The sequence below is a fragment of the Crassostrea angulata genome, chromosome 8 (genome assembly GCF_025612915.1).
Source record: "Crassostrea angulata isolate pt1a10 chromosome 8, ASM2561291v2, whole genome shotgun sequence".
Classification (NCBI taxonomy): Eukaryota; Metazoa; Mollusca; class Bivalvia; order Ostreida; family Ostreidae; genus Magallana; species Magallana angulata.
In genome coordinates this window covers 4,542,543-4,567,535 of record NC_069118.1, presented here as the reverse complement: position 1 = coordinate 4,567,535, position 24,993 = coordinate 4,542,543, and the positions used below count along the sequence as shown (strand labels likewise).

The 24,993-nt window shown below is 35.6% G+C and overlaps 2 protein-coding genes across 5 annotated transcripts; one reads left to right on the top strand and one right to left on the bottom strand.

Moving 5' to 3' along the window:
* Positions 1–458: 458 nt before the first annotated feature.
* Positions 459–18,282, bottom strand: LOC128157735 (ubiquitin carboxyl-terminal hydrolase 19-like). 2 transcript variants are annotated; one of them, XM_052820338.1, is made up of 29 exons: positions 18,008–18,282; positions 17,065–17,202; positions 16,255–16,382; positions 15,606–15,792; positions 15,375–15,421; positions 15,127–15,227; positions 14,753–14,824; positions 14,191–14,306; positions 13,584–13,804; positions 13,087–13,243; positions 12,583–12,716; positions 11,971–12,063; positions 11,752–11,817; positions 11,417–11,527; positions 11,008–11,118; positions 9,982–10,065; positions 9,790–9,884; positions 8,914–8,974; positions 8,541–8,656; positions 7,958–8,101; positions 7,463–7,664; positions 6,365–6,663; positions 5,970–6,169; positions 5,372–5,472; positions 5,215–5,257; positions 5,025–5,100; positions 3,927–4,079; positions 3,481–3,641; positions 459–3,091 (listed from the first exon to the last, which is right to left on the bottom strand). In XM_052820338.1, exons 1-29 carry the CDS (start codon positions 18,105–18,107, stop codon positions 2,625–2,627), a joined length of 3,984 nt encoding a protein of 1,327 aa, XP_052676298.1. In that variant the 5' UTR covers positions 18,108–18,282; the 3' UTR covers positions 459–2,624. The 2 variants fall into 2 exon arrangements, with proteins under 2 accessions (XP_052676298.1, XP_052676299.1); XM_052820339.1 differs by having other exon boundaries at positions 460–3,091; positions 7,493–7,664.
* Positions 18,283–18,498: 216 nt separating this feature from the next.
* Positions 18,499–24,377, top strand: LOC128160594 (E3 ubiquitin-protein ligase Hakai-like). Of its 3 annotated transcripts, none has more exons than XM_052823927.1 (6): positions 18,499–18,534; positions 20,483–20,644; positions 21,347–21,453; positions 22,331–22,417; positions 22,882–22,943; positions 23,075–24,377. In XM_052823927.1, exons 1-6 carry the CDS (start codon positions 18,519–18,521, stop codon positions 24,150–24,152), a joined length of 1,512 nt encoding a protein of 503 aa, XP_052679887.1. In that variant the 5' UTR covers positions 18,499–18,518; the 3' UTR covers positions 24,153–24,377. The 3 variants fall into 3 exon arrangements, with proteins under 3 accessions (XP_052679887.1, XP_052679885.1, XP_052679888.1); XM_052823925.1 differs by having other exon boundaries at positions 21,344–21,453; XM_052823928.1 differs by lacking the exon at positions 18,499–18,534 and adding an exon at positions 18,582–18,864 and having other exon boundaries at positions 21,344–21,453.
* The last annotated feature ends 616 nt before the right edge of the window (positions 24,378–24,993 follow it).

Sequence of the window (24,993 nt, the reverse complement as noted above, 5' to 3'; positions counted from 1 at the left end):
ACATGCAATTTGTGTATAATTTCAAACATGATGTTGTGTCTTCCCAAACCATTTCATTACCCCTGTGTTCATAAGGAACCTTGACTCTTGTCTCCTACATACCAGATGCATACGACATTGCACTTGCAGGGCACATAAGAGTCGGCATTTAAGCACAAGCAAGATAGGCCTATGTTTTTCTCATTAATTTCTGAAGGCAGCAAGCATACGACTTGAATCGTGTCAACTTAATGTTTAGGATCCTGTTTATACATGTACCTTACAAATAGCTTTACTTGTTTGTCACAGCGACTGAATATATTTTTATTAAAAATACTGTGTATTTTTATCAAATAAACAAAAATTGTACGCTTTCGAGTTTCCTCTGTCAATTTACATAGTGAATTTTTACAACATTAGTAAACGATGAAATTTGGTCGCTATTTCAATATAATACAAAGTACAAGTTTTCAGTAAAAGATGATTTTTATTTTCAACAAAAAAACGACAAGGTCTCATTGAAACAAATCATATATACAACACTGCTAACATCTTCTTTTTATTTACAATAAGTATTAAAATGAAACAAGTCTGTAAAAAATGTTTACATATAATTTAACACAGAGAAAAGCAGAGCTTTATGGTTCCTGTTATCGTAGGAATAAAACAAAACTCGGTGGACGATGTCGGTTTATACGGGCACTCTCCTTGTCAATGTATGATCAATCTATGTCTCTCAGAATAGAAATGTCCATTTACTTTTGTAGTTTTTACTGCATCTTGTCTTTAATGATCCATGTTATATTTTTTCTTCTATTTACTCTAACCCAACAAAGAGCGTAAAACACACGACCGTGAAACTACCACTTTTTCTTCCATGTTGAAGGAAGGGGCGTGTCTGCAGTGTTCACACGTGTCCTCGGCAGTGAAGCAAAAGTAAGAAGGAAAAAAACAAAACAAAACAAAAAACATCAAAGGAAAACGACGTGTTCTGTTTTTTAGAGCTTTAAATTACAAAAAAATGTTTGGCAGATTAATATTTTAACCATTTTTACCATAGAAAATAATGTTCTCAGACTTTGAGGTACTGAAGAAAAAAAATCACCTTTGCCTACATGTTTTGAGGAAATGCATGTTAATTAAGTTTTCAAAAACTTAAAATTTGGCTTAACATATTGTTAAGGATACTTGAATTTATTACAAGTAATGCTACACCAATACATTGCAGATTTTTATTCACTGAATTGTTGATGACTGTAAAACTAAGTACATATACCCTGAGGTTACCAGTAGTGTGCAGTGCTGACGAGCAAGATGTCCAATGAGACACACGTATTAAGCATACTACAGATTCATCTTAAAGTTTAGATTCCGGATTCTATCCCACTGTTTTCTCTAAGAAAGAATACTAACACTATGATTTTTAAGCAATAACTGTAAAAAACTATAATATCCATTGCTTTCATGAAATCAAAGTCATGGTGAACAAATTCCTACATGTTAGCAAAGATCAAAATTCTTCATACAGTTTTATATAACCAAATCCATCAACATCAATGCTGACAGCATTAGAGCAGGGCAAAAGACAACTCATGACCATGGATCAAAAATAATTATCCTTGTAATTTGTACACAATGACTACTTTTGCCTGAGACAGAATCCATTTTGTTGGCATCGTCTATACCAAGCAAAAAATATTAAAACCTGTAGAATCCTAACACTTCAGACACAATACATTAACAATATCAGGCCAGAAACAGGACAAAGATATTTACAAATACATGTAATGCCCAAAACATATAAAAACTAATCAAAAATATTCACACAAATCACAGAAGTTTGACTTCATAAATATATATTTTATCATTCTGTACAAGTTTTCCGATTACACTAATAACTACATTTCCATGGTCAACATGGAGAACTAAACTCATTCATTTGGTATTATTAAACACAGTTCTGAATATATTAAACAGTCAGTCCACTTGACTGAACATGAATCACATAATAAAAAGCTCAAATCATCTCTACCACACAGTTCACAGTACAACTCAACATCATCTCTACCACACAGTTCACAGAACAACTCAACATCATCTCTACCACACAGTTCACAGAACAACTCAACATCATCTCTACCACACAGTTCACAGAACAACTAAACATCCACGTCAAATCAGAACCAGACACTGGCCTACATTTAAGGTCTGTGGATTTTAGTCATATAATAATCAAAAGATAAATGCATCTATTTACATATTTTTGAAGATGAAATCTTTAAGGTCACTGTGAGTGTTGAAAAAGTCAAGCCAGAATACAATATCAATGCACTGAAGAGTTTCAAGCAATGAGTGTGCAACCAGAATTTCTGTCAAATAAATGATATCAAGCATTACTTTTTTACCAGGTTATCTAAAATAGCCTGTTTGAATAGTGGCATGCTACTCTACATTAATATTGTTTAAAATTTACACCATCACATCATTAATCAAATTTCATCTGCAATCTCCAATAATCAAAGTTGTTCACATTCAAAAAATCTTTTACCAAGCAATAACACACAAAACTCAGCACACTGATCATCCAGTAAAAAAATTCATTTGATTCTAATCTCCAATAAATTAGGTCAATCTACATAACTAGGTCAGTCTACCGCCTCCATGTCTGTATAACCTGGATCCTCGGCTGGACTGGATCTACTCTGGCTGTATCCAGAGTCCTTATCCACCTCATCCTCCCCAGACACTCCGTACATACTCGGATAATGGTGGTCAACAAGCAAGGGGAGGTTATCCAGTCCGGAGGCGTCTCCGAAGTCGTCCGGTTCCGTGTTGTCCAAGCTGGATGCCACATCTTCATCTTCTATCAGATTCTCGTCCTTCATGTAACACGGCTCTTTCTCCGCCTCGCTTTCCTCGGCTTTTGTCCTTAGCGACATGAAGCTGGCGTTGACATTTTGATCACCGATGTCTAAATCTGGGGTAGGGGAGATGAGCATGGGGGTCACCAGAGATTCCCTCTTTCTGTAGAACAGGAGATAGGCCCCTCTGGACACCACATTCCTCTCTCCACTGATGTTATTTACTCGACTGTCATCACACAATCTCCAGTCTTCAAAAAACAAAGAGCATTGGGATAAGGATGATCAATCCTATCAGATGAGTATATAATAAAAGTTCCATAAAGTTTGTAAAGTAACTAAAAAAATGTACTACAATTCATGTTATATCAATAAATGTTAAGCCTTATTGAAATCAACACATTTCTTTTAAAATATAAATGACATAGGATGCATAAAAAACTCTTATGGTTATTAACACCAGTACATTTATTATTTCTAGAATTGCATCACTACAAAATATTAAATTCTATTCAAAACAAACACGTCAAGTAGTTTAGTTCTGTTATGGCACATGTACTAAAAGATAATTTATGATAATGAAGTTGTAACCATATTCTGTTCTTTGTCCAGTGACAACAACCTCTAGATTCCTACTTACCAAGCTCATTCTTGGTTGGGTCTCTTGCATCAGGCGTCCGTACAAAGGAGGTGTAGTGTCCCCCCAGGATTCCCCCGTAGTGGTTGACCACAGCGTACAGGTCATACACAGGTGGGGACTTGTCTGCCCCTATCTTTGTGTATGGAGAAAGGTCCAACCCTCTGGGGGACAAAAGACACAATAGATATTAAGCTACTGCTATGTAAAAATAACATGATTTTTTTGACAGTTGATAGGAAGGAAAAAAAAATTAAAAATAAATGTATGTATTTTTGGGGGGCTTGGAAAGATAACAATAGTCTTCTTTCCAAAAATTAAAAAAGAGTTCATACCATTATCAGTACAGGTGCAATTTTAGATTCAATGAAACGGTTGTAGGTGATCCTATGACTCTATGACACGCCACTAACCAATCACCTAATGAATCGATAGCACAGAATACTAACCTTACAGGGAACTCCACCATTTTGTCAATCTTGTCTCTCCAGATGAAGTTTCTGAAGGAGAATCTCTTGAGCTGGATGATGAGGGTGTGGGGGAGCCGCCAGATGGACATCTGTTTGGTGGCCTCACGGTGCTCTTTACAGGATGGACAGTACCTACATGTAACATAAACACATGTATATATATTAGTAGTTATTATCGGGAGGGGCAGTATCTTCAAGTAGAAGATGGGGGGGGGGCCTTATGCATAGAATCTACCAGCTAATATGCTTAGTTATTTACAACAGAGGCTGTACCTACCAGTAGCAGCAGATACTTGTGTTACAGTAGTACATGTATGTGTCAATGTATAAATGTATGCAAGTGACAGATATCAGCTTCAAAATTCCTTATTTACGTTGCTATATTGAATAACTGAGGTTAAGAAATTCTTTACAATATCCTTGGACAATATGCTATAAAGAAAATTTCACATTATAATTCAAATACTAGTACCGGTATATAATGTCTTATAGAGATTTTCAAAATTTGTATTTGACAGTGGTACTTTTCACAACGATCTAATTTTTGCTCTTTTGCGATCACTTTTACATCGCTATTTATTGAACATGCAGAAATTATATTCTGCATAATTTTCTATAAGAAACTTTTTAAATCGCACAAAATGACTAATGCAAAATTCAAAATGTTACCCGTATGACCAATTTTCGCGAACTTTGTGACATGCGAAAAAAAAACCCCGAACATAAAGTACTGTGGTTTCATCAATATTTGTTGAATACCAATTTTCGAGGATTTCGGTATTCATTTGATCCACGAAATTAAGTGTTCATTGAAGTGCAATTTCTATTAACATTTTGTATTGATAAGGTCATTGGCCACGAATTAACATATCCTTGAAACTGTGATTTTCACTTTATCTACGAAAAATGATACCCTTGAATATTAATGAAACCACAGTATAATATTGTAAGTTCCTGCATCCACAGTATTTTGTTCTTATCTCAAGTGTGTGCCTGCTCTGTATTCTGTACCACACAACATGTACCACACACATCCCACTTTGTTTGAGAATGAGAGCAGACAGAGCCTATAATTACCACGCCTCCTCGGGACTCAGAATCTCCGGCTCTGTGAACAGGTCCATGCACTGCTGGATGTTAACATTTCCTGTCTCTGAAAGTACAAAGGCTCAGTTCTCAACACAATCATAACATCAATGCCTTCAAACAAACATCTCCAATAGTTCCCCGATATCTTTTCTGGGGATTTTACATAGTGATGGCGTACCTTCAGTATACTGCGCTGTAAGTGTTGGGTCCTCAGTATATTCCTAGAACAGAAAAACAGAGCCATTTTTGATATTTATTGAGGCTAAATTGAATAGACTACCTATTACAAATAGGTCCACTTTATCCCAGTGCAGTGGTCATCAGACCACACTCACCAGTTCCTTGGTCTGCACCAGTACGTAGGAGTCGTATTTCTCATGGTTCTTCCAGTCAATAGACAGAAACTGTTTGTTTGCTAGATCTAATGGCTCATCTCCTGAATAAACCAAACCATTTTAACATTAGAAAGATTTTTCATAATTGATGAAGTTATATCACTGATGCTTCTGTTGAAACCAAATGCTGGTAGAGTACATGTGCATGTATATGTAATATATAAAGTACACACCATTTACTTGGTAGTCATACTGATGTATGCATTGCACAGTGTAATTTGATTGGTAGTCATACAGATTAAACCACAACTAGAACATGTGATGTGTACTGCCTTGATTTACAGCACTCAGTGTTGCATCACACTTTTCCCAACATGTACCAACTAGGTACATTTAATTTAAATTACCAAGAGCCTGCATTATACATGTATTTAGAATCTAATCAAACTTAGAAGTAGTATCTGTTAAAGTCTTGTTTCTCACATTTCTGCCATGAACCTTCGAAGCCAAGTTCTTAGTCACTCTTACAGAGTCCTGTCACTATCATTATTAATTCTGTCCTTCACATCCCTATAGTTCCATCACACCCTTATTTTACCTAAGTCCTCTAATCTCTCCCCCTCCGGACCCCTGATCCCTAGCCCGTCCTGGTTGACCGGCTTCATGTAGAACGGAGGCTTGGGTCTCTCCACTTCGTCTGACTTGATCCCCAGCACTGGTTTAGTGGGCACAGCTCGACTCTTCTCCGATTCACTTTCATTGTCAAATGTTGACTTCCCAAACTGATCTGAATCATTTCTACAAAATACAAAAAGCTTATCTTAAAAATTTGTCCATCTGATTCCAATATATGTACACTTTTAAATAATGAGACACTGTACTAGCATTTTTATATTACTTCCTATCATAATCGGTCCTTTGCAATGCTCTTTGGGAAATACTATTATAAGACTAAACAATCCACAACTGAATAATAAAACATTGTTATCCTACGTTTTGGGCATCTTGAATGAGGAGAACTCTGGTAGATTAGGTGTCTTAAATGACACAGACTCTGGTAAGTTTCCTGGGTCTCCTTCCTCCCTCTCATCTGGACTTTCCCGATGATCTGAAACAAAGTCCACATCTCCGGACGTTGGAGACGACATGGAACCACTTCCGGTCGAGTCGAGGGAGGACAGACTGCCGGCCTTGGCCCCGATACTGGTCGACGAGCCGTCGCTGACATTACCCATGTGTAGACTGGAAAAGCTGTTGTCTCCACTCATGTTACCCTCGCTCAGGTCCAGAGACTACAATCAAACACACACCAGTAAGTGTAATTCGCTATTATAGAATCATGTATTAATGGGCGAATTTTTAAAAAAATTATTTAAATTCATCGACAAGAAAATGCATCATATTATTGATTTCATTTCAAACTAGTGACTGATAACAATGAACATGCATAATAATGATTCACAACATCACTCAAAATGTCACACAAACTAGAAGATCAGCTAATTTGTTTATAAACAATAGCTCAATTCTTTGTTGTTCAAACCCATTAGAACTATGGATTGTTGATTTAAAAATTCAAAATTCCAGCAGCATTAAATTCTTTTATAGTTAGTAGACAATTTGTCTAGCATGATTTCATAAGTTTCTAAGTTTTGTAAACAATGGCTGTCAATATATCTATAAAAGCAAAATTCCAGCATCACAAAATTTCAATCAATTTAAGGCAGCCAATTTACATGCATCCAGCATGATCTATAAGGTACTTAATACATGTATTGCAAACAGGATAATTTGAAATTTCAGCAGCCAAAAATTTTCCCAGTAAGCAACCACTTTATCTAGCATAATTCTTAAGTATTGCATACAATGGCTGTGAATAGACTACAGAGAAACAGGATACAACTGGAGCTATGTCTATCTGCTGTGGATAGATAACAGAGAAACAGGACACAACTAGAGCTACGTCTATCTGCTGTGGATAGACTACAGGGAAACAGGACACAACTAGAGCTACGTCTATCTGCTGTGGATAGACTTCAGAGAAACAGCACACAACTAGAGCTATGTCTATCTGCATCATTGACATCTCACTATGTTTGTGTCACCGATGAAAAAGTCCACCTTATCCTCCACTGAGCCCTGCTCCGCCGTGATGGTACAGGAACTGCTACAAGATGATTGGCTGTCCAGGCTGTTGATGCTTCCACTCGATTGGCTGCTGCTACTGCTCATGCCTGAGGAATGAATCTTGTGCTCTGTTTTCACTGGAGGCTGGAAAACATCTACTGAGTACCTAGAAAATGTAATTATAGATTATTGAGGTATCAGTGTCACCACTTGTAAACAAAACCTCATTTTCCTGGAGAGAACAATTTGTTTTCTATCTTTAAAAAATCCAAAGAGGGTAACAATGTAACATTGACAATTATAAGTACCCTATCCATTACAATCAACTGGCATAAGCCTCAGAGATCTATTCATACCTTTGTTAATGGTGTCTATTCTTTTAAATGTTATCTTTAAATAATTTACACACTATATTACCCCTGTCTGTTACAAATACCTCCCCTTGTTTGTTGCAAGTACCTGGCATAGGCCTCCATCAGAGTGCTGAGTCTTGAGAAGGTGGCGCGGGACTCAGGAATGCTGACGATGAATGGCGACCCCACAGGCTCCGGGGTCATGTTGCAGTGGTTCTTGTGCATGATCCAGTGGTTCTTCTGACAAGAGCTACAATGGAATAATAAAAGTCACCACCTACAAATTCACAGCTACCACAAAGGATAGTACAAATCAAGCACATGATTGTACAATTTCATGAGCACACATATACTTTAATGAATTATCAATTTCTATTTTTTTAATTTTTTATTTATATTTTTATAGCAAATACATTTTTATATATAAATTGCAGTACATGTATCTAAATACTCACAGATGCTGTTACATGTATACAGTCAGTAAACATCATCCTCAACATGTTTATCTTTTTATAAACACTTTTTGTAACTAACTTAAATATTTATCATACATGTTAACCTCCAGTGGTTAATAAAAGTCTTTTTTACATATATTTTAAAGTACATATATACGGAAGACTTAGTAAAGCAGTAAAGTAAACATAATGTATTTAACAAGGTAGACGTGATAGTAGGTACAAGGTACTTACTGGTCACAGTATCCCACTTTGAAACACCTGGTACACCGCTTGAGTTTACAGTTGTCTGGGCAAAGACGCCGGCAAGACGCACAGCGAGTCGGTACCTGGTTTGGCATTATTGTTCTCTGTATAAAATAACTTTTTTTTCAGTACATCTAATTTTCGGATTGTAAAAGTCATAAGAAAATGTCACGGAAAATATTCATTTCAGATTGTCTGATAAGCATATGTGGAAAATAAAGATAGAAAAATCAAGTCTATGTTCAGATTTAGTTCCATATTACCAGTACATATGAATACAGATTTCTTCTCATCTGTAGGATGTTTTATTCATTTTATATGTTCATATACCTACATATGTAACACAAATTACAGTTCCTACCTGAATAACATAGATTTCATGAACAGGTTCCCCTGCTATGTCTTCTGTCAAAACTTCTGATCTGTAAACAAAATTATTTATTACACTTTCATGTTAAATACTGAAATCTGATTGGTTTAGATGCAGTTGATAATCCGTTCAATTACCCTCAGCATTAGCAACACACTTAGCAACGGGTAACACAACGAATTGTTACATGCGCGTAAATTATGCGCGTACGGTTCGCCGTAGAATTCATGTCATTTCTAAATAATAGCAATATAAAAATTCTCTAAAATTAAGACTTTCAGTATAATAAAATAAATAGTGCCTGTTTGGGAGGATAACAGTTGAAATTGACACCCCTCGAAAACCATTGTCAACCTCCGCTTCGTGTCGGTTGAAAATGGTTTCCTCAGGTTGTCAATTTCAACTGTTACCCTCCCAAACAGGCACTATTTATATAATGGGAATATCAACATAAGCATATCTAAAGGTATACATGTAGGTTGTTGAATATACAGTTAAGTCAAGTGTAATACAATGTAGTATGGATAGATTAGTAAAATATCAATTTCAATTTTTGACAGATTTTGATTGAACTATAAAAATTGCATCACATCTAACATTATATACTGCCAGTAAGTGCAAATAAATCAAATAAATAGATGAAAAATATATTTTATAACAACTCTTCTAAAAAATAGCATAAAAATTTATTGTACTCATTTGGACTGATAATTTCTAACACTAGATACAATCTGCAAAACGAACAATTTTTCAAAAAATGTTTCAAAGAAGCGATTTTAAAAAAAATTGCAAATATATAAAGCTATTCACATTACTATGAACTGTTATCTGAAGCAGTCATGTATATAAAGTACATAAAAAACTTACATTATGATAGTGTCCCCGGACTGGACTGCACTCAGATCGGATCCTTTCCCGTAAAATTTGTAGATTTTTCCTTTGTACGTTTCAAAAACCCTCATCTGCATAAGATAAATTCCCTCATCAACAACTGTATGTGTATGACAAGAAAGCAACACTCACTTAGAGTATCAGTCAAAAGATTATGAGGTGACTTACTGCCGATGGTTTGACTCCTGTTTTTTTGGCGGCCTCTTCTTTCAGTGCCTCTGTCGTACACTCTTTGGGAAGTCTCAGGACCAACTGCAGTAAAGAATGCAGAATTTAAGATATTCATGGATAACATTCAGTGCAGGGAAAAGTTGAGAAAAATTTTTCTACAGGCTTATTATCGGTTACTGTAGATTAATGTTCTTTTTTGCCAAAGGACTAAGTGCGGTTTTATGCAATTTTTGCCCCCCAAAATCAAAGTTTTAGAAAGAGCTTTAAAATAAGGTGAAAGATAGTTAAAATCATATTGGAAATTAAGGTGTAAAAGGTTATCACCACAGTGACGTCAAAATGTAGAAATGACGTCATGAAGATTGCATTATTTTGATAAATTGATGTTTTATAGCAAAATATGGGTGTTTTCCAATGGTTATTCGACTGGGAAACATCGAGCGCAGGCTTGCTCAAGTACCATTTTTTAGTATAATATGTATAACTATCTGAAGAAAAACATATGTTAAAATCGCACTTGAGCAGACCTGCGCTCTTTACTTCCGAATGCAAAATATAGAGCTAAAATGAGAATATCTTCATTTGTTTGCAAATTTGCGGGAATTAGGTCATTTAGGTGACGTCATAGATAAACAGGGAGTGAGCAATGATGAGTAAAATCATTATTAAAGTTATAGGCATTCTCTTTACAATGATTTGTGAAGATTTCATTTTTATACGATACTATTTAAAAATTGGTTGAAATCGGGGGCAGATATTTGACCATACCGCACATATTCCTTTGTCCATATAACCTTTATATTGAATAGTAAATTATATATTATGAATTAACTAAAAATGGGGGGAAAATATCGTCTTCTTGTTTGAATAAATCTTATATTATTTTCCAATTTCATTAGGTTATTGTATCATAAGACAAAATACACCATATATACAGCAAATACAACACTGATCAGTGATCTGCCTGCATACATGTATAGCCCCAATCTCAAATTGTTCACCATCGAAGCTAAATGAAATCACCTGTAGTGGTTTTTTATATGGTTCTTTCCACATGAATATCACAGGCAGCATACGTTTCTTCTTTGGAAGCGGGAGTGACAGATACAGGAAGGGGTCAAAGGTTATAGAGATCTGAAATCAATACATTACTAGTATATAGATGACTCAATCACACAAAGACTGCCCACTTTACAATACATATATATGTTCACTTATGCCTTGATTAAAAAAACAGAAATCTGGCAGATTGTTTTACAATTATTTTGCTTTCACTGAACACCAATGAACAAAGTGGGGAATTCCTAAAGAGAGTAAGGAATCTCTAAAGAGGGTAGGGAATCCCTAAAATGGGTAGGGAATTCCCATACGAGAGGGCAATCCCAAGAGAGGGTAGATAATCCCCAGGGAGAGTGAGGTCCCCTGGTCTCACCTTGCCACAGACGGGACAAGTGAGCTTAGACTTGTACTGTCCCTGGAAGAGGTCCACAATGAACGAGTCATTCCTCTTCTTGTACATCTCCCACGCCTCATCAGCCACAACCTACAATCAATCCCCAAAGTTAAACATGGAGACATCAACAAATAGAACTTGAGCAGAAAAACTATTCTAACTTACAACATAAGATCAAAAATCAACTCATCAGCAACAAATCAAACTTAGCAGTAAAATATGGAAAGATCTTGCGTGAAAGAAAAGTTATTAATCTAGAATACACATGTATCACAAATGGAGAAGAGAAAAAAAATAATGAAGTCTTTACTTACTTCATCAGACCTTCCATCTGAGTCCACAGTTTCTGTGTAGGGTTTCTTTTTTATCCGATTCAGATCCTGTTTGATAAGCAAAGTAAACCAAACATTCATTCAACATTTTCAACTGTTTCGTACATTAATACATGTATTATGGAACACTAAAGTCCATTACATACTTCAGTTTAAATTGTGACAAAGCATTGACTACAGCAGCAGCTGTGAGAGACAAACCTCGTGTAGACCATCCAGGAAAAAGGCCATGAACTCCTGGGCATCATGCTGAGCGAACCCATTGAACTGACTCGCTTTCTGTCCCACCAAACTCTAGAAGGAGGAAAGACCATGGGTAAAAATGGCCCTACATACATGTGTATATAATATGAAATAGATGCATATCAATAAGCAAAAATTTGAGGTGGTATGGGACACATCCAATTTCACAAATTGCTACCTATCAGCATGGCGCAATGGGTTAGAGCATTATCTAGGAATCTGTAAGTCATGAGATAGGGCTTTCCAAAAATTTTTGAAACATTTTTTTTGGCCAAATAATATAATTAAATCTAAAAATTCCAATCTGGTGAAAGTACTTTGTTACATCCACATTAATATCGACAGGTGTCCCTAACCAAAATAAGTTCAATTTTTTTTTTAATTACTGAATAGAGTGTTCATAACACTCTTCTATACTTATAAAGTCATGTCTGGTGCGTCAAATATTGACCAGGCCCCATATAGTCAGAGGATAAACTTGCTTACACATGGATAGTGCTAGATCAAAACATGTTGTAAGTGTTAGATAAAGCCAGAGAATGGAACATTATGAATTTTCTATGAAGGTACCTTAAGCTTTGAAGGAGCATAGGAGTAATGCTTTCCAGACCAAAGCGTACGAAGCAGGACAGCATAGGAAACAGCCAGCTTGCCCCCCATACCCAGGGGGTTGTCTGTGTTTATATCATTTTGAAACCTGGATTCTGAAAACAGAGGCAATGCAGCTGTTGAATCATAGTAATAACTAATTAACAATTATTCTTTGATGATATTAATCAACAGAAATCAATTGCAAATCTACATATATACATGTACATGTAATGCATAAAAATTCTCTTAGTATGACTACCAGTATTTGTTGACATGAGTTGTAGGGAATATCCTACTCAGGAAGTGGTTTCTTTACTGAGTGGTGTTGGACTTGTGTGTAATGCGGTGGTAGTAGACCACTAAACCTTTCTTAAGAACTTGTCCATGAACTCAGTGGTGTTGGAGATGTATATAATATTATGTGATACAGGTGGTGCAACATGTGTATATATGTATAAGTAATGCAGTGGTAGTAGATCTTACCTAGGAAGTAGTCCCTGAACTCTGTGGTGTTGGACAGTGCCTGTAACACGCTATTCATGAAGCAGGTGTTTCCAAGGTTGTCCAGCCCCGTCATTCCTGGCCGCACACACAGGCTGCTCAGGTTCTTGTTCATTGGCGACACCTTACAGGTGGGCTTCTGTATAGACACACAAATCATACTTCTAAACCATTTATTTTATCTATTTTATAATGTGCAAACTTTTTCTTAATAATTATTAAATGTCATCATGAAATGTGAATTTGAAAATTTTCTGAAATTTGGGGACTCATTTCATTATCAGGGGTACTCTTAAAAAAAAACGAAGTTTGTCGTGATGAAAAATACTGTCTGTCCTTTTAGTTCAACAACTCTTGAATAAAATAAGAACTTTAAAAAGTGATCACCTTATACCATTCATTTACTGCCCTGTGTTAGTAATAATTAAACTGCATGGCCAATAGTACTGTCAGATAATTGCACAGTTAAGTTCCACTACCTGAATGAAGGTTTCCCGGCTGACCCCGGTGGCTCCCATCTCCGACGAGGCTCTATTGTCCTCCTCGAGGTCCAACTTCCCGGACACCCCAACCTCCGCCATCTCATCAAACGCCACTCCCCCCTTGGTGGGGGACCCTGGCTTGTGGCTGGGAGTGGGGGTAGCGGAGGGTGTACTTTTACCTGTAGAAATCCACTCGCTGGATTTAGTGGCTGTCGCCTCTGAAATCAATACAAGAGTGCAGGGCATTCAGCAAAGTTAATCTTTCAGCAAATTTAAGATCACAAACAAACATATCATTATGCCTTAAATGTGGCAAAATGATAATCAATTAGTCTGCAAATCATATTAACCAAGAAAATGGCTCAAATGACATGAAAGTTCTATGGCAGAAACTGATCTTATTTGATTTTATCAATGACTTTCATCCTTGAATCTCTGATTGAAGAGGGCACAGTACATATCCAATCTGCAATATTCATAAATACATGTAGATAACTGCTACTGGACACTTATTAGCTTTAAAAGACTGTGGCTTCTGGACACCTTCAGCGGTGGGGTGGCCTATATAATCTACGCTTCCAGTATCAACAACCCGATCACAAACCTTTATGATGGCTGGCCTCCAGTGAGCTCCACCTATCTGGCTTAGTCTTCCACAACTTGATCTCCAACATTGTCCCCAGGACCCGGTGTACACTCTTGTCAGGATTGATTTCTCCCCTAAAAACACACAGAACAAATCATTTAAATAATTCAGATACTCTCAGTGTAGTATTCAATGGTAGGAATGTTTCATTTAATATTGAATGCAATCTTTTTGTTTCATTCTAATATAAACATTAGGTAAAACCGTAAAAGAAATTAACATAATGATTGTACATCTGATCCTGAACGTGCATGGTCACTCTACACTTTTGTACTGACTGGTAACCGTTTAACTTTATATACATCCTCTGCTATTTAAAACATAAATAATTCAAAGCTACAGTATGCTATCAACCCCATAAGAATTAATAAATATTATTATCAGATAATAGCATTTCATGGCCAAGTTATTCAATAATAAAATTTTCTTTTTGAAACAAATTGTCAAAATGCTTCTGAGGTTAAATGAAAAATCTGAATATTCAGTAACTTGTAAATGAATGTGATTTACATATACATACTTTAAATTGACCTTCCACAGAAATGACGTTTCATCAGATGTGCCTGAGTGTAGTTGCAGAAATTTCTGATCCCTAAAAATGTAAAACAATAAACACACTTTACTCGTACATGTTTCTTTAACTGTGCGAGTTACTCAGAGTAAGCATTCTATGCAGTTTGCGATATCTGAATTTCATAAGTAGCTGTGAAAATTCTTGAATATAGTATTGTGCAGTAAAGTACAGACAAGCTTGAAAACTACATGCTGATTACTTGTAGTTAAAGGCTTCTATTGCTTACTAAAGACCTACATGTAAGTAGCTCTTTTTATAAAGCATAAATAGACATGTGAAATTTCACACACAAGAACTATCACACTACAGACACCACTCACAGTGTTTGGAACTGAATGGTTAGGCTCCTGGGTTCATAATGCACTTTAACATAGTCTTTCTTAATTTCCTTCACATACACATGTACAGTGAAAACATTTTCCTGAAAGAAAAGAAAGACTTCATTATACATGTGTCCTGAAACCTATTAACTTTTTGTACCTTTAAGTTATTACATTAATTTACCATATAACAAACTTAAATATTCAATTATGAACATGATGAATTGAATCTTGCTTGATCTATTTACCTTCTCAATGTAATCATGTTTGATGTGGTTGATTTCATACACAGGTTCTGAAAAAAGTAAAACATGCATGCATAGGTTAAAAGCACACAGAAAGATTTGATGTGAAAATACCAATTTTGAACATGATTGTTATTTCATACATTATTGTGGAATAAGAAGAGCTAAAAACTTCACATTAGCTATAATACATGAGAATATATTGAGAGAGAGATAGAGAGATGTAATGTTTACCATCCTTCTCTCCTTCCTGCTCGATGACATGAACCCCGCTGTCTGTATCGCCCGACTGAGAATTCACAGACATGGATGTCACACTCTGTAAAGGGTCAAACATTTCAGAGGATCCAGAGGGGGAACTTAGTGAGGAGTTTGGGGAATCACAGGTGAAGTCAGATTGAGAGGCCATCACAGGGGGACCCTGAAAGCAAACAAAGGTTTATTTATTTTTTTTTACATAATGGCTTCACACAAAATGTATAAAGTATCATCAAAGTTATTTTTAGAACTTTAACTTTCAAAACAAAAACTGTTGAGAAACTTGTAAAGTCTTGTTACTGAGGTATTAAACCTCAGAAACAGTAAGGTATTAAAATCAATAAATAGTCATCGTTGCATCTTGAACACCCCAAGCAGTTCCAAATTGAATGTGAAGCTGCTTAATTCTATATATCACAACAGATTTGTTGTGTGCATTTGTGTGGCATTCTTAATCATCCTATCTTTTCTGCAATGGGCTTCAATTTTGCTCTATTTAATATTTGTAATGATTAATCAAAATTGATCAATGATGGAAAGAATTAAATAATTTTTCAAATGAATAAAATGGAGGATTAGGTGTCTTAAATAATCAGCATCTTCTCTTTGTGTCTGTTATACCTACCATGAGATCTTTCCAGACACCTGAATCTTTCTTCTTGACTTTTAAAATGATCTTGTGTTTCTTTATTTGAACTTTGCACTTTTCTCCCACGACGGGATGACTGAAATCACAAGTCCACTTCTTCCCGCCTGGTCAATACAAATCATTGCATGTTATGTAATTGTAGTAGAGTGTATTAAACAACTGGATTGGATTGGAACTATGTTTCTACACAAGAGATCACAATACTTTGAGCTGTTTGCATACTTATTGCATCTGTGCTGCATATTCTTACAATCACCAGTTGCATTCATAACTCTATCAACACAATTGCTCCCATTAAAATATTAGAAAGATTTTATTGTTGAAGTTCAATAAAAATGCAAAGTTAACATAATTTCTCCCATCCAAATTATCCGGTGACAATGGTATTGTGAACTGCCTTTATTTGTTTAGCATATTAACTATGATGTAGATCACAGATCATGGAATATGCCAGCAGACCAATGAAGTTTACAATACGATGTTAGAACCATTTTAACAAGAACTTAGACTTTCGTTAGGATGTAACTATCTTTTTCTTGCATCAAAACAAGTTAAAATGACACTGGTTTTAAAGTGAAATTTGCACAGATTGCCTCGTCTTGTCTCAAAAGCCAGACAAATCTTGTTGATTTCAAAGAACCTCGAATGAGTGGCTGGCAATGAAATAGACAGTCCTGCGTCACATTGCTGTTTGACACAAAACCCTAAGTCCAAGCTCTTGTTTAAATGGTTATAAATCATTGAAAAACATTGTTTATTTCTAAAGTGCAGATATAAAACTCTTACTTGGGAATCCAATGACTACATCAGAGTCGCTGAAGGTCACATCAATATCATTGGGGTCCTTCACCCCCACAGTGAGGAAGTCCACTTTAATGTTAATCTCTATGTCATCATTGGACTGCTTCCAGTCAGTTTGAAATTCTTCAAGAGAAAAGAGGACAAATTTTTCTCACTCTAATTTGGAACTGGATTAATTTTATCAATACATATACCATACCATACAACAGAAATGTATTGAACTAACTGAAATTTAGCAATGCTATTAATGTGGTATAAATACTGTAGAAATATGGTTATCAAAATGTCTGCCAGAAGGGAACTATAATTAATACAAAATAATCTTTAAATCATCATTTATGGATGCTTTATTAATCTAGACAATAAAAGTATGAATGAATCAGACTATACTTTACATACGTTCTTGTATTTCATTGTTGATCTTAAATTGTACCCCATAGAAATTATTTTGCCCCCACAGAAATTTCCTGAATCAAGCACTTAATTACAATCACAAGAATGCTGTATTGTGTAGTCAAATGGCATGGACAATAAAGCAGCTATACCATTGAAGACAAAAACGACAAAAGGAATATTGATACATCATGATGTATTAGTGTCCCTTTTATCATTGATAAAACCTACATGTAATTTTAACCCCCCCCTCCCCAATTCTACAAAGAATGTTGAGCATATGTTGAGTATGACTTAACAGCACATTAATAGGCAGCAGTGCAGAGCACAGCAAACTTGCATGAAAACTTCAATACAACAGACAGACAATCTAATAGCATTAATTATGACAGTCCATAATATGACATGCATGGACACAGTGAAACACATGAATGGAAGCATTTCAGTAAGACCATACACATTTATAATCACTTTGTTTCATTCGTCGAGTACATTCATGTGATATTAAAAAAGTATGAAATAAATATTCGTATACCGTTTTCTGAATCTTTTTTCCTCTTTGGAGAGAGGGCAAAATTGGTCTGCAATGTAGAGAAGTCTTTGTTAGTCGGTATATTGGAAACGTCGTCCGCCATTCCTGCAGCAATGATCGGGGTCAACACACCGTCCGTGTGCTGTCGTTTTCTGGGTGTCTGCTCTATTTTTCCCGTTGTCTACCAAACGACAGGGAAACTAAGAACAGAAACGTGCGAATCAGCTGAACAAACCGTTAGCAATTTCAGTCTCTGATGGGCAGTCTAAAAACCCCAATGTGCAGTAAAATATTCTTCGACATTATAAATTTTTGAACGCTTTTCTGATAAATGATTAGACCTATATGGATTTTATGGTATATTGTGTAAGTAAATGTTTACTTAAAATATATATAATTTATCTTTCACATTATAAACAAATTGTTTGCTTTGAAATATTTTACGTCAATTAGTCAAGTTCAGAATTCCATTTTCTTCAACCAATCAAATTATACGTTACAAGTCTTTTTCAACATGGCCGACGATCAAGGTAAATTTGCCGACGGGAAAACGTGCATTTTGTTTTAATAGTTTTGATCTTTGTCACCGTTATGGGCTGGGTTTTGTTATTTTATTTATTAACCAAGGTTGATACTCTTTGTATGCAAATTTTGAATTATTCGATTAAATGCAAGACTGAAATGCTAAGCCGATCAAAGTGAAAGTACACACCAATTTGCCTCAGGTTGAGGGAGAGGGCTTAAATTTAATGGCATGTTACAATTTATGATGATTATTTTGTCAATACAAAATATGTCGGATACTTATCACATTTGAAAATGAGAGATGGCTCAGATGGGACCGGCTTAGTTTGAAAAAGGTACTTGTAAGTTGCAAAACCAAAGGCTTTTTATTTGGTTCTATTCCAACTATGACTTGGTTAGTCAGATGCTCATATAGTTCCCCATAATATGTAAACTGTGTGACCGTTGGACCAATCGTTGAATTTTTTGGTTTGAAATGTCTCCTCAAAACATGTACTTGTTTCCTATCGTATCGCAGGTTCTATGGTATCGCAGTATTTCTGTTTGCGTATAGTAGCATGTATTGAAATTGACATTTGGCTTCGGGATATTTTTAGACATAGTAAACAGAGGCACGCTGAACATCACAGGTATATAATGGAGGAAACTCACAATAACATTAGTTTTTGGAAATACATGTATTTCCATGTGCAATTGATAGATTTTTCGACAAAATGATTTAACTACCAAGATATCATAGGACCGTTTTAAGTCAAAGTTAAACTAAATGCTGTGTGCAAAGTCTACATTTTGACGTTGTGTTTGATGTTTCATTCGTAAAAAGTAAAAATAAGTTGTGTCTTCGGAAATAGCCAAAGGAAAGTATGTGATTCCAAGAATTTTTAATTTTTTCTTTCAGTGCTTATCCATATCACAAGTTGATAAATTTTCTATTCATACTTTATTCAGTATCTAAAAGATTGGTTCTTTGGTGTTAATGTTTTTATGTTCCCTCTAATAATTTGATAAGACATGCGTGAAACTAGTCTTATCTCCTGATTAAAGCGCTTTTGAAATTTATCTAGTTTTCATAGTCAATTATTCTCATTTAAATTACTTTCCAATGAAAACTTGGAAAGTTTTTAATGGATGGAGTCAATGGACAATAAACATAGAAAAGTGCCACTCATTTAATAAATGAGTTAACTTTTTTAAACAAAATGCATGGTGGCTAATATGGTGGCGTGGCTGCGCCTAAGAACTTGAAGAAAATTGTTAAGCCCTTTATCATGTTTATGTACCCCTGATTCAACTTCCATTTTTAAATATTCGTTGAGGATTTAATTTTGTTATTTTTGTTGGCAGTTAAAATCAATGAAATAAAATTCATGACGAATTTTTAACATTATGACATCATTTTAGTAAAATAAAATCACTGACAAAATTATGTTGTATCAAAGCTCCAAGCAATGTTGCAGATCTGAAGGAAAAACAAATTTCAGCAAAATAAAAAAAATTATTTACTGTTTAAAAATAATTTTTATGAAGATTTTGAATATTTAGAAATGCTTTAGTTATTTTTACCAAATAAGAAAACTTCTAAGTCAAGAATTTGGTGCAAGATTAAGATTCGATATTTGAGTATGGATTGCCATCTTAAAACCACAATTTTCAAGATCAATAGATATAGTTTGTAATCTCTGAAAAACATGGCTTTCCGTATCTTGTGAGTTTACCAAAAAGAAAAAAAGATCGGTTTGTAGGAAATTTGTATTTACTCTGTATATATGAATACTTGGGTTAAAAATTCCTCATGGATTTGATTTTGTTGCTTAATTATTTAATGCCGCAAATGAAAATAATGAAATTAAATCCTCAACGAATAGTTCAGCTTCTACGCTAGTTATATGTAAGGATATTTACTGATACTTCATTTCTAGCTATTAAGGATATTTACTGATACTTCATTTCTAGCTATGGAATTGGAATCAGAGGCTGGAGGGACAGTCAATACAGGAAATGTCAAAAAGAACATTCCCATTAAACTAAAAACCCAGCCAAAGGCAGCTAAAGGAAGACCAAGGAAAGCTGCTAAACCAAAGAAGGAAGCAACACTACCGGAAATCCCTCAACCAGGTAACATTTATTGAAATCCCTCAACCAGGTAACATTTATTGAAATCCCTCAACCAGGCAACATTTATTGAAATCCTTCCACCAGGCAACATTTATTGAAATCCCTCAGCCAGGTAACATTTATTGAAATCCCTCAACCAGGTAACATTTATTGAAATCCCTCAACCAGGTAACATTTAATGAAATCTTTCAACCAGGTAACATTTATTGAAATCGCTCAACCAGGTAACATTTAAAGAAAATGTTTCACAGACATAAATTGATCCATCTGCAAAACTTATTAATGTATCCCTAAATATCAGCCAATTTTGAAGTCAGTAAAAATAATCAATATCTTGTAAAAGATATTACATCAAACTGGCCATCCTGAAAAACTAGACATCTGCCAATCTGTTAAAATATTTTAACATATTGAATGGGAACACTTTTTGAGGATATAAATTTTGAAATGCAATGATTATCAGTATTCAATAATCAGTGTGATTTCTTGGCATACGTCAAATATTATGATTACAAATATTTTGCATTCAATTTTAAAGAATTACAAGACTGTACGTTTATCAAATAATAAAGTTCAAGTGTACTTTTTTTGTTCATTAAATAATTCTTTCCTTTCATCAGATAGCATGGGCATCATCCTTCCTTTTTTATAAGGTTTCAAGCTATCTGTTGATTATATGTTTTTTACTTAATATATTAGTAGTGGATGAGAACAGTGGTGTTGCCGACCCTGAGTTTATTGATGCCCCCATCTTCAAACAACCTGGCGAGCCACTGCATCAGAGTCAGCCTCTACGCTGGAATCACAAGGTTAGGACTTACGGCACGCTTCTTGTATTCACCGGTACCTAGGGTTCATGTAACAGCTCCTTGTCAATGTCAGGATGGTCTTATGTAAATCCATATCCATATTCAGCAAACCCCAGCATACAGTCAAACTTCGTTATCTGGAACTAGATGGGACTGTTTAAAAACCCAGATATCTGAATTTTCGTGATATTGAGCATGTTGAGGGTAAAATACTTAAAAAATAAGTGTTTGGGACTTACAAATCACTTTGACATATCCATTGTATTAGAAATATCAGTGTTCGAGATATCGAAGTTCAACTGTATCTATTCATTAAATCATTTGGAAAAATTTGAATTTGTTTTTAGAAATCATCTGACAAAATTTTCACTGTATCAAAATCTGTGTCAATATGTCTGTGATGAAGAACCTCCCTTTCTTTGTATACTTTTAAAAGCTTTAATAACTAGCAAAACAAGAGGTTTGATGTGAAGATTTGTTTTGTTTTTCATTGATATAAACATAATATAATATCAATGTCCAAAGTAACTTGAAATCCTCAGTAAAGTAAATTGCCTGTGTAAGCATAAGTTCGCCTTACACTTTTTAAGTACATGTCCTTCTGTTCTATAAACTTGTAATGTAAATACTTTATCTTCATTTTAAGGGTGTATTCGTTTGGTCGATTGGAGAGCTGTAAGAGTAATCTTAATATGCTCGTTTGCAGTATGGAGATCACCGGTATATATCCATTGTCTACTTTCCAAATAGCAGGTAGACAATGGAGATCTGCTGGAGATATTCAGTTCCAGTTCTGAAGGTAGCAAACGAATACACCCCTTGATGATATGAGAAAGTGAAGCAAACATTTTATGTAATGTTATTGTCATCTTTGAAGGTGAACTTGATCGGAGAGAAGGTAGTGGATCCTCTGATACATTGCTGTGACAAGTGTAAACTGCCCATCCTCATCTATGGCCGGATGGTAAGTCTAGGATGTGCAAAATATGTCTAAGGAATTTTTCTACTTTTTTTCATTCAATTGTGCTATGTTTTCAGGCCGCACTAATATAATTTCTTGTTCGTCGGACCCAATGCACTCATATTTCACTAAAACTATACATATAATATCATAATTAATTTTCCACATCCAGGAAATTTTGTGCTGTTTTTGTTTTATTTCCACTATATTTTTCACATTTTAAATACTTTTAATTTTTAAATCAGAAACAAGTAGAAAAAATATAACTGTCCTCTCAAATTTATATCTGTACCACCTAATAATTTTGACTGCAAAAAATAATAATTTTAATATGTTTTTTTAAAATCACTAACCCGCTCGTACCCTTTTTCACTGAATGTACGACAAACAAGAAATTATGTTGGTGTGGTCTCACCATTTGTTTAAAACAATTCTTTAAACAAGCTTAAGTTGATCTTATTTTGCAGATTCCTTGCAAGCATGTGTTCTGTTATGATTGTGCAAGAAAGACAGACAAAGTATGTGCAAGGTGAGCCCATATAGATCTGTAATTATTTATTAAGCTATTCTTTGTTTACTTTTAAGAGAAAAAAAAAACAAGTAAAAAAGCGAAATACATTACATTTATTAATCATTTGATGAATTGTTCTTAAACTTCAGGTGTGAAGAGAATGTTCAGCGGATAGAGCAGTCAGCTCTGGGTACGGTTTTTGTCTGTAGCTACGGGGGCCCCAAGCATGGGGACGGGGGGTGCAGGCGCACTTACCTGTCTCACAGGGACCTACAGGCCCACATCTACCACAGGCACATGAGAACAGACTCGGCTAAATCTTCCTCCAGCTCAAACACCGGATCTGGAGGAAGTAAATCTGTAGTGGAACAATACACTACATCTAAAGGGAGCTCCAAGTCACAGCATTCCACACCAGTCATAGAGCAGTATACAACTGCAGCAGGAAGACATGCCACCGGGGACAGCCATTTAAACTTACCACACTCCTCCCGCCCGAGTGATGCCATGTTTCAGCAGTCTATGATGAGTCAGATGCCTCCCCCTAGTCAGGCCCTGCCCACTCAGACCATGCTCCAGGGCCCCCCACCCAGACTACCATTATCTCAGGGCCAGGCACCCACCCAGACCATCATACCGGGACAACAAGCTGACAGCTACCAGCTCTCTTCTATGTCAGGAATGGCGCCTGGGAGAAAGACGAACCTCATCACTGTTCCCCTGCAAGAGGAGCCTGATTACCGGAGGAGAGACCTGGCTGGTGGATACAGCTCGCTTACTCCCTCTACATTCTCAACACCAATGCCCATGCCTGGAAACATCGCCCCACAGCAAGGATTCCCATCCATGCATCAAGGTCCCTCTCTGACGTCCATTGGGGTTTTCCCCCCATCAGGGCCCCCTCCCTTCAATTCCCCTCCATTAAGGTCACAACTGGCAGTCTCCTCTGGTGTAAGTGTTCCCATTTCCCACCCGCCCCCGATTAGTGTACCTGGCCCTAACCTTTCCACACCACCCCCTCCCCTCCTATCTGGCCCTAGAATGCCAATACAAGGCAGCCAGCCGCCCAGATTCGGGAGCCCCCAGGGACATTTTAATGACAGTTACGGACAGAGTGGGTCAGGGGGTCAGAACCCCCATGGACCGTGGAATGCTCCCCCTCCCCAGAGGAGTAGTGGGGGTCAGAGTCAGAGAGCCCAGTCAGACAGCTACCAGTATTATCAGTGAACTACAGAGCTAGTGTTAGACCTGATTTGGGAGATATCTATTTTTAGGCACAAAGACGTGTTCTTGATGTTGTATGTAATGTTACATTATGATAGTATGTTATTATGTGTAAGAGAGTGTTTCATTGTAACATTGTGAAAATCTTGTACATTTATATAAAACATATTTTTTAAATGTGTTTCAACAAATAATGACATAGCTACAATAAAAAGCCTAGAATTGAGATCTAATGTGCTATTATTGCATTCAAATGTTTGTCTAAAGTGCACAGATCTAGTCTAGAGTATTTTGAAGTACCTGTTTCTAAAGTAAACATACTAATCTCAAAAATATGAATTTTAAGCCTGATTCCTGGGTATTTAGTAATCTTTTTTAAATTCCTCTCATCTAAAATCTAATAATTTGCTGTGTTGGTAACTTTCCTTGTAGTTTTGATTTCACAGAGTCTGACATACATTGTATAATCAAATTTCCTGTAAGTAGATAATTATAATTCCATCATTAATGTTTTTAGTAACAAAATCAAGGTGTTGCAGTTCCATTGCATTTTCCCTATAGCTAAAGCAGATAAAATAAAGACAGAAAAGTAAATGAAAATGTTTATTTTATAAAATGAAATCCTATGTATGCAAGGCAATAATGTATTGAAAACTTCAAAACAATACTTATAATACAATTACCAGTGTATAGATTGTAACACTATCACAGAAAAATGGGACAGATTTTTTTCATGACGTCACACGCAATGATTAGCGTACGTTTATCGCTTGACGGTTGCATTATTGTAAACACTAAAAACATGGTTATTTTAATAATTCTGAAAGGTTTGACTTTTTCAAAC

Bases quoted from the DNA above. Each gene is read 5' to 3' on its own strand.
- LOC128157735 (XM_052820338.1), bottom strand. From the start codon at position 18,107: ATGGCGGACGACGTTTCCAATATACCGACTAACAAAGACTTCTCTACA. The intron at 15,422-15,605 runs GTAAACATTACA...TACTTTTTTCAG, and splicing joins GCAGGAAGGAGAGAAGGATG to AACCTGTGTATGAAATCAAC. The intron at 14,825-15,126 runs GTGAGTGGTGTC...TTACATTTTTAG, and splicing joins ACCATTCAGTTCCAAACACT to GGATCAGAAATTTCTGCAAC.
- LOC128160594 (XM_052823925.1), top strand. The intron at 20,645-21,343 runs GTAACATTTATT...TTAATATATTAG, and splicing joins ACCGGAAATCCCTCAACCAG to TAGTGGATGAGAACAGTGGT. The intron at 22,418-22,881 runs GTAAGTCTAGGA...CTTATTTTGCAG, and splicing joins TCCTCATCTATGGCCGGATG to ATTCCTTGCAAGCATGTGTT.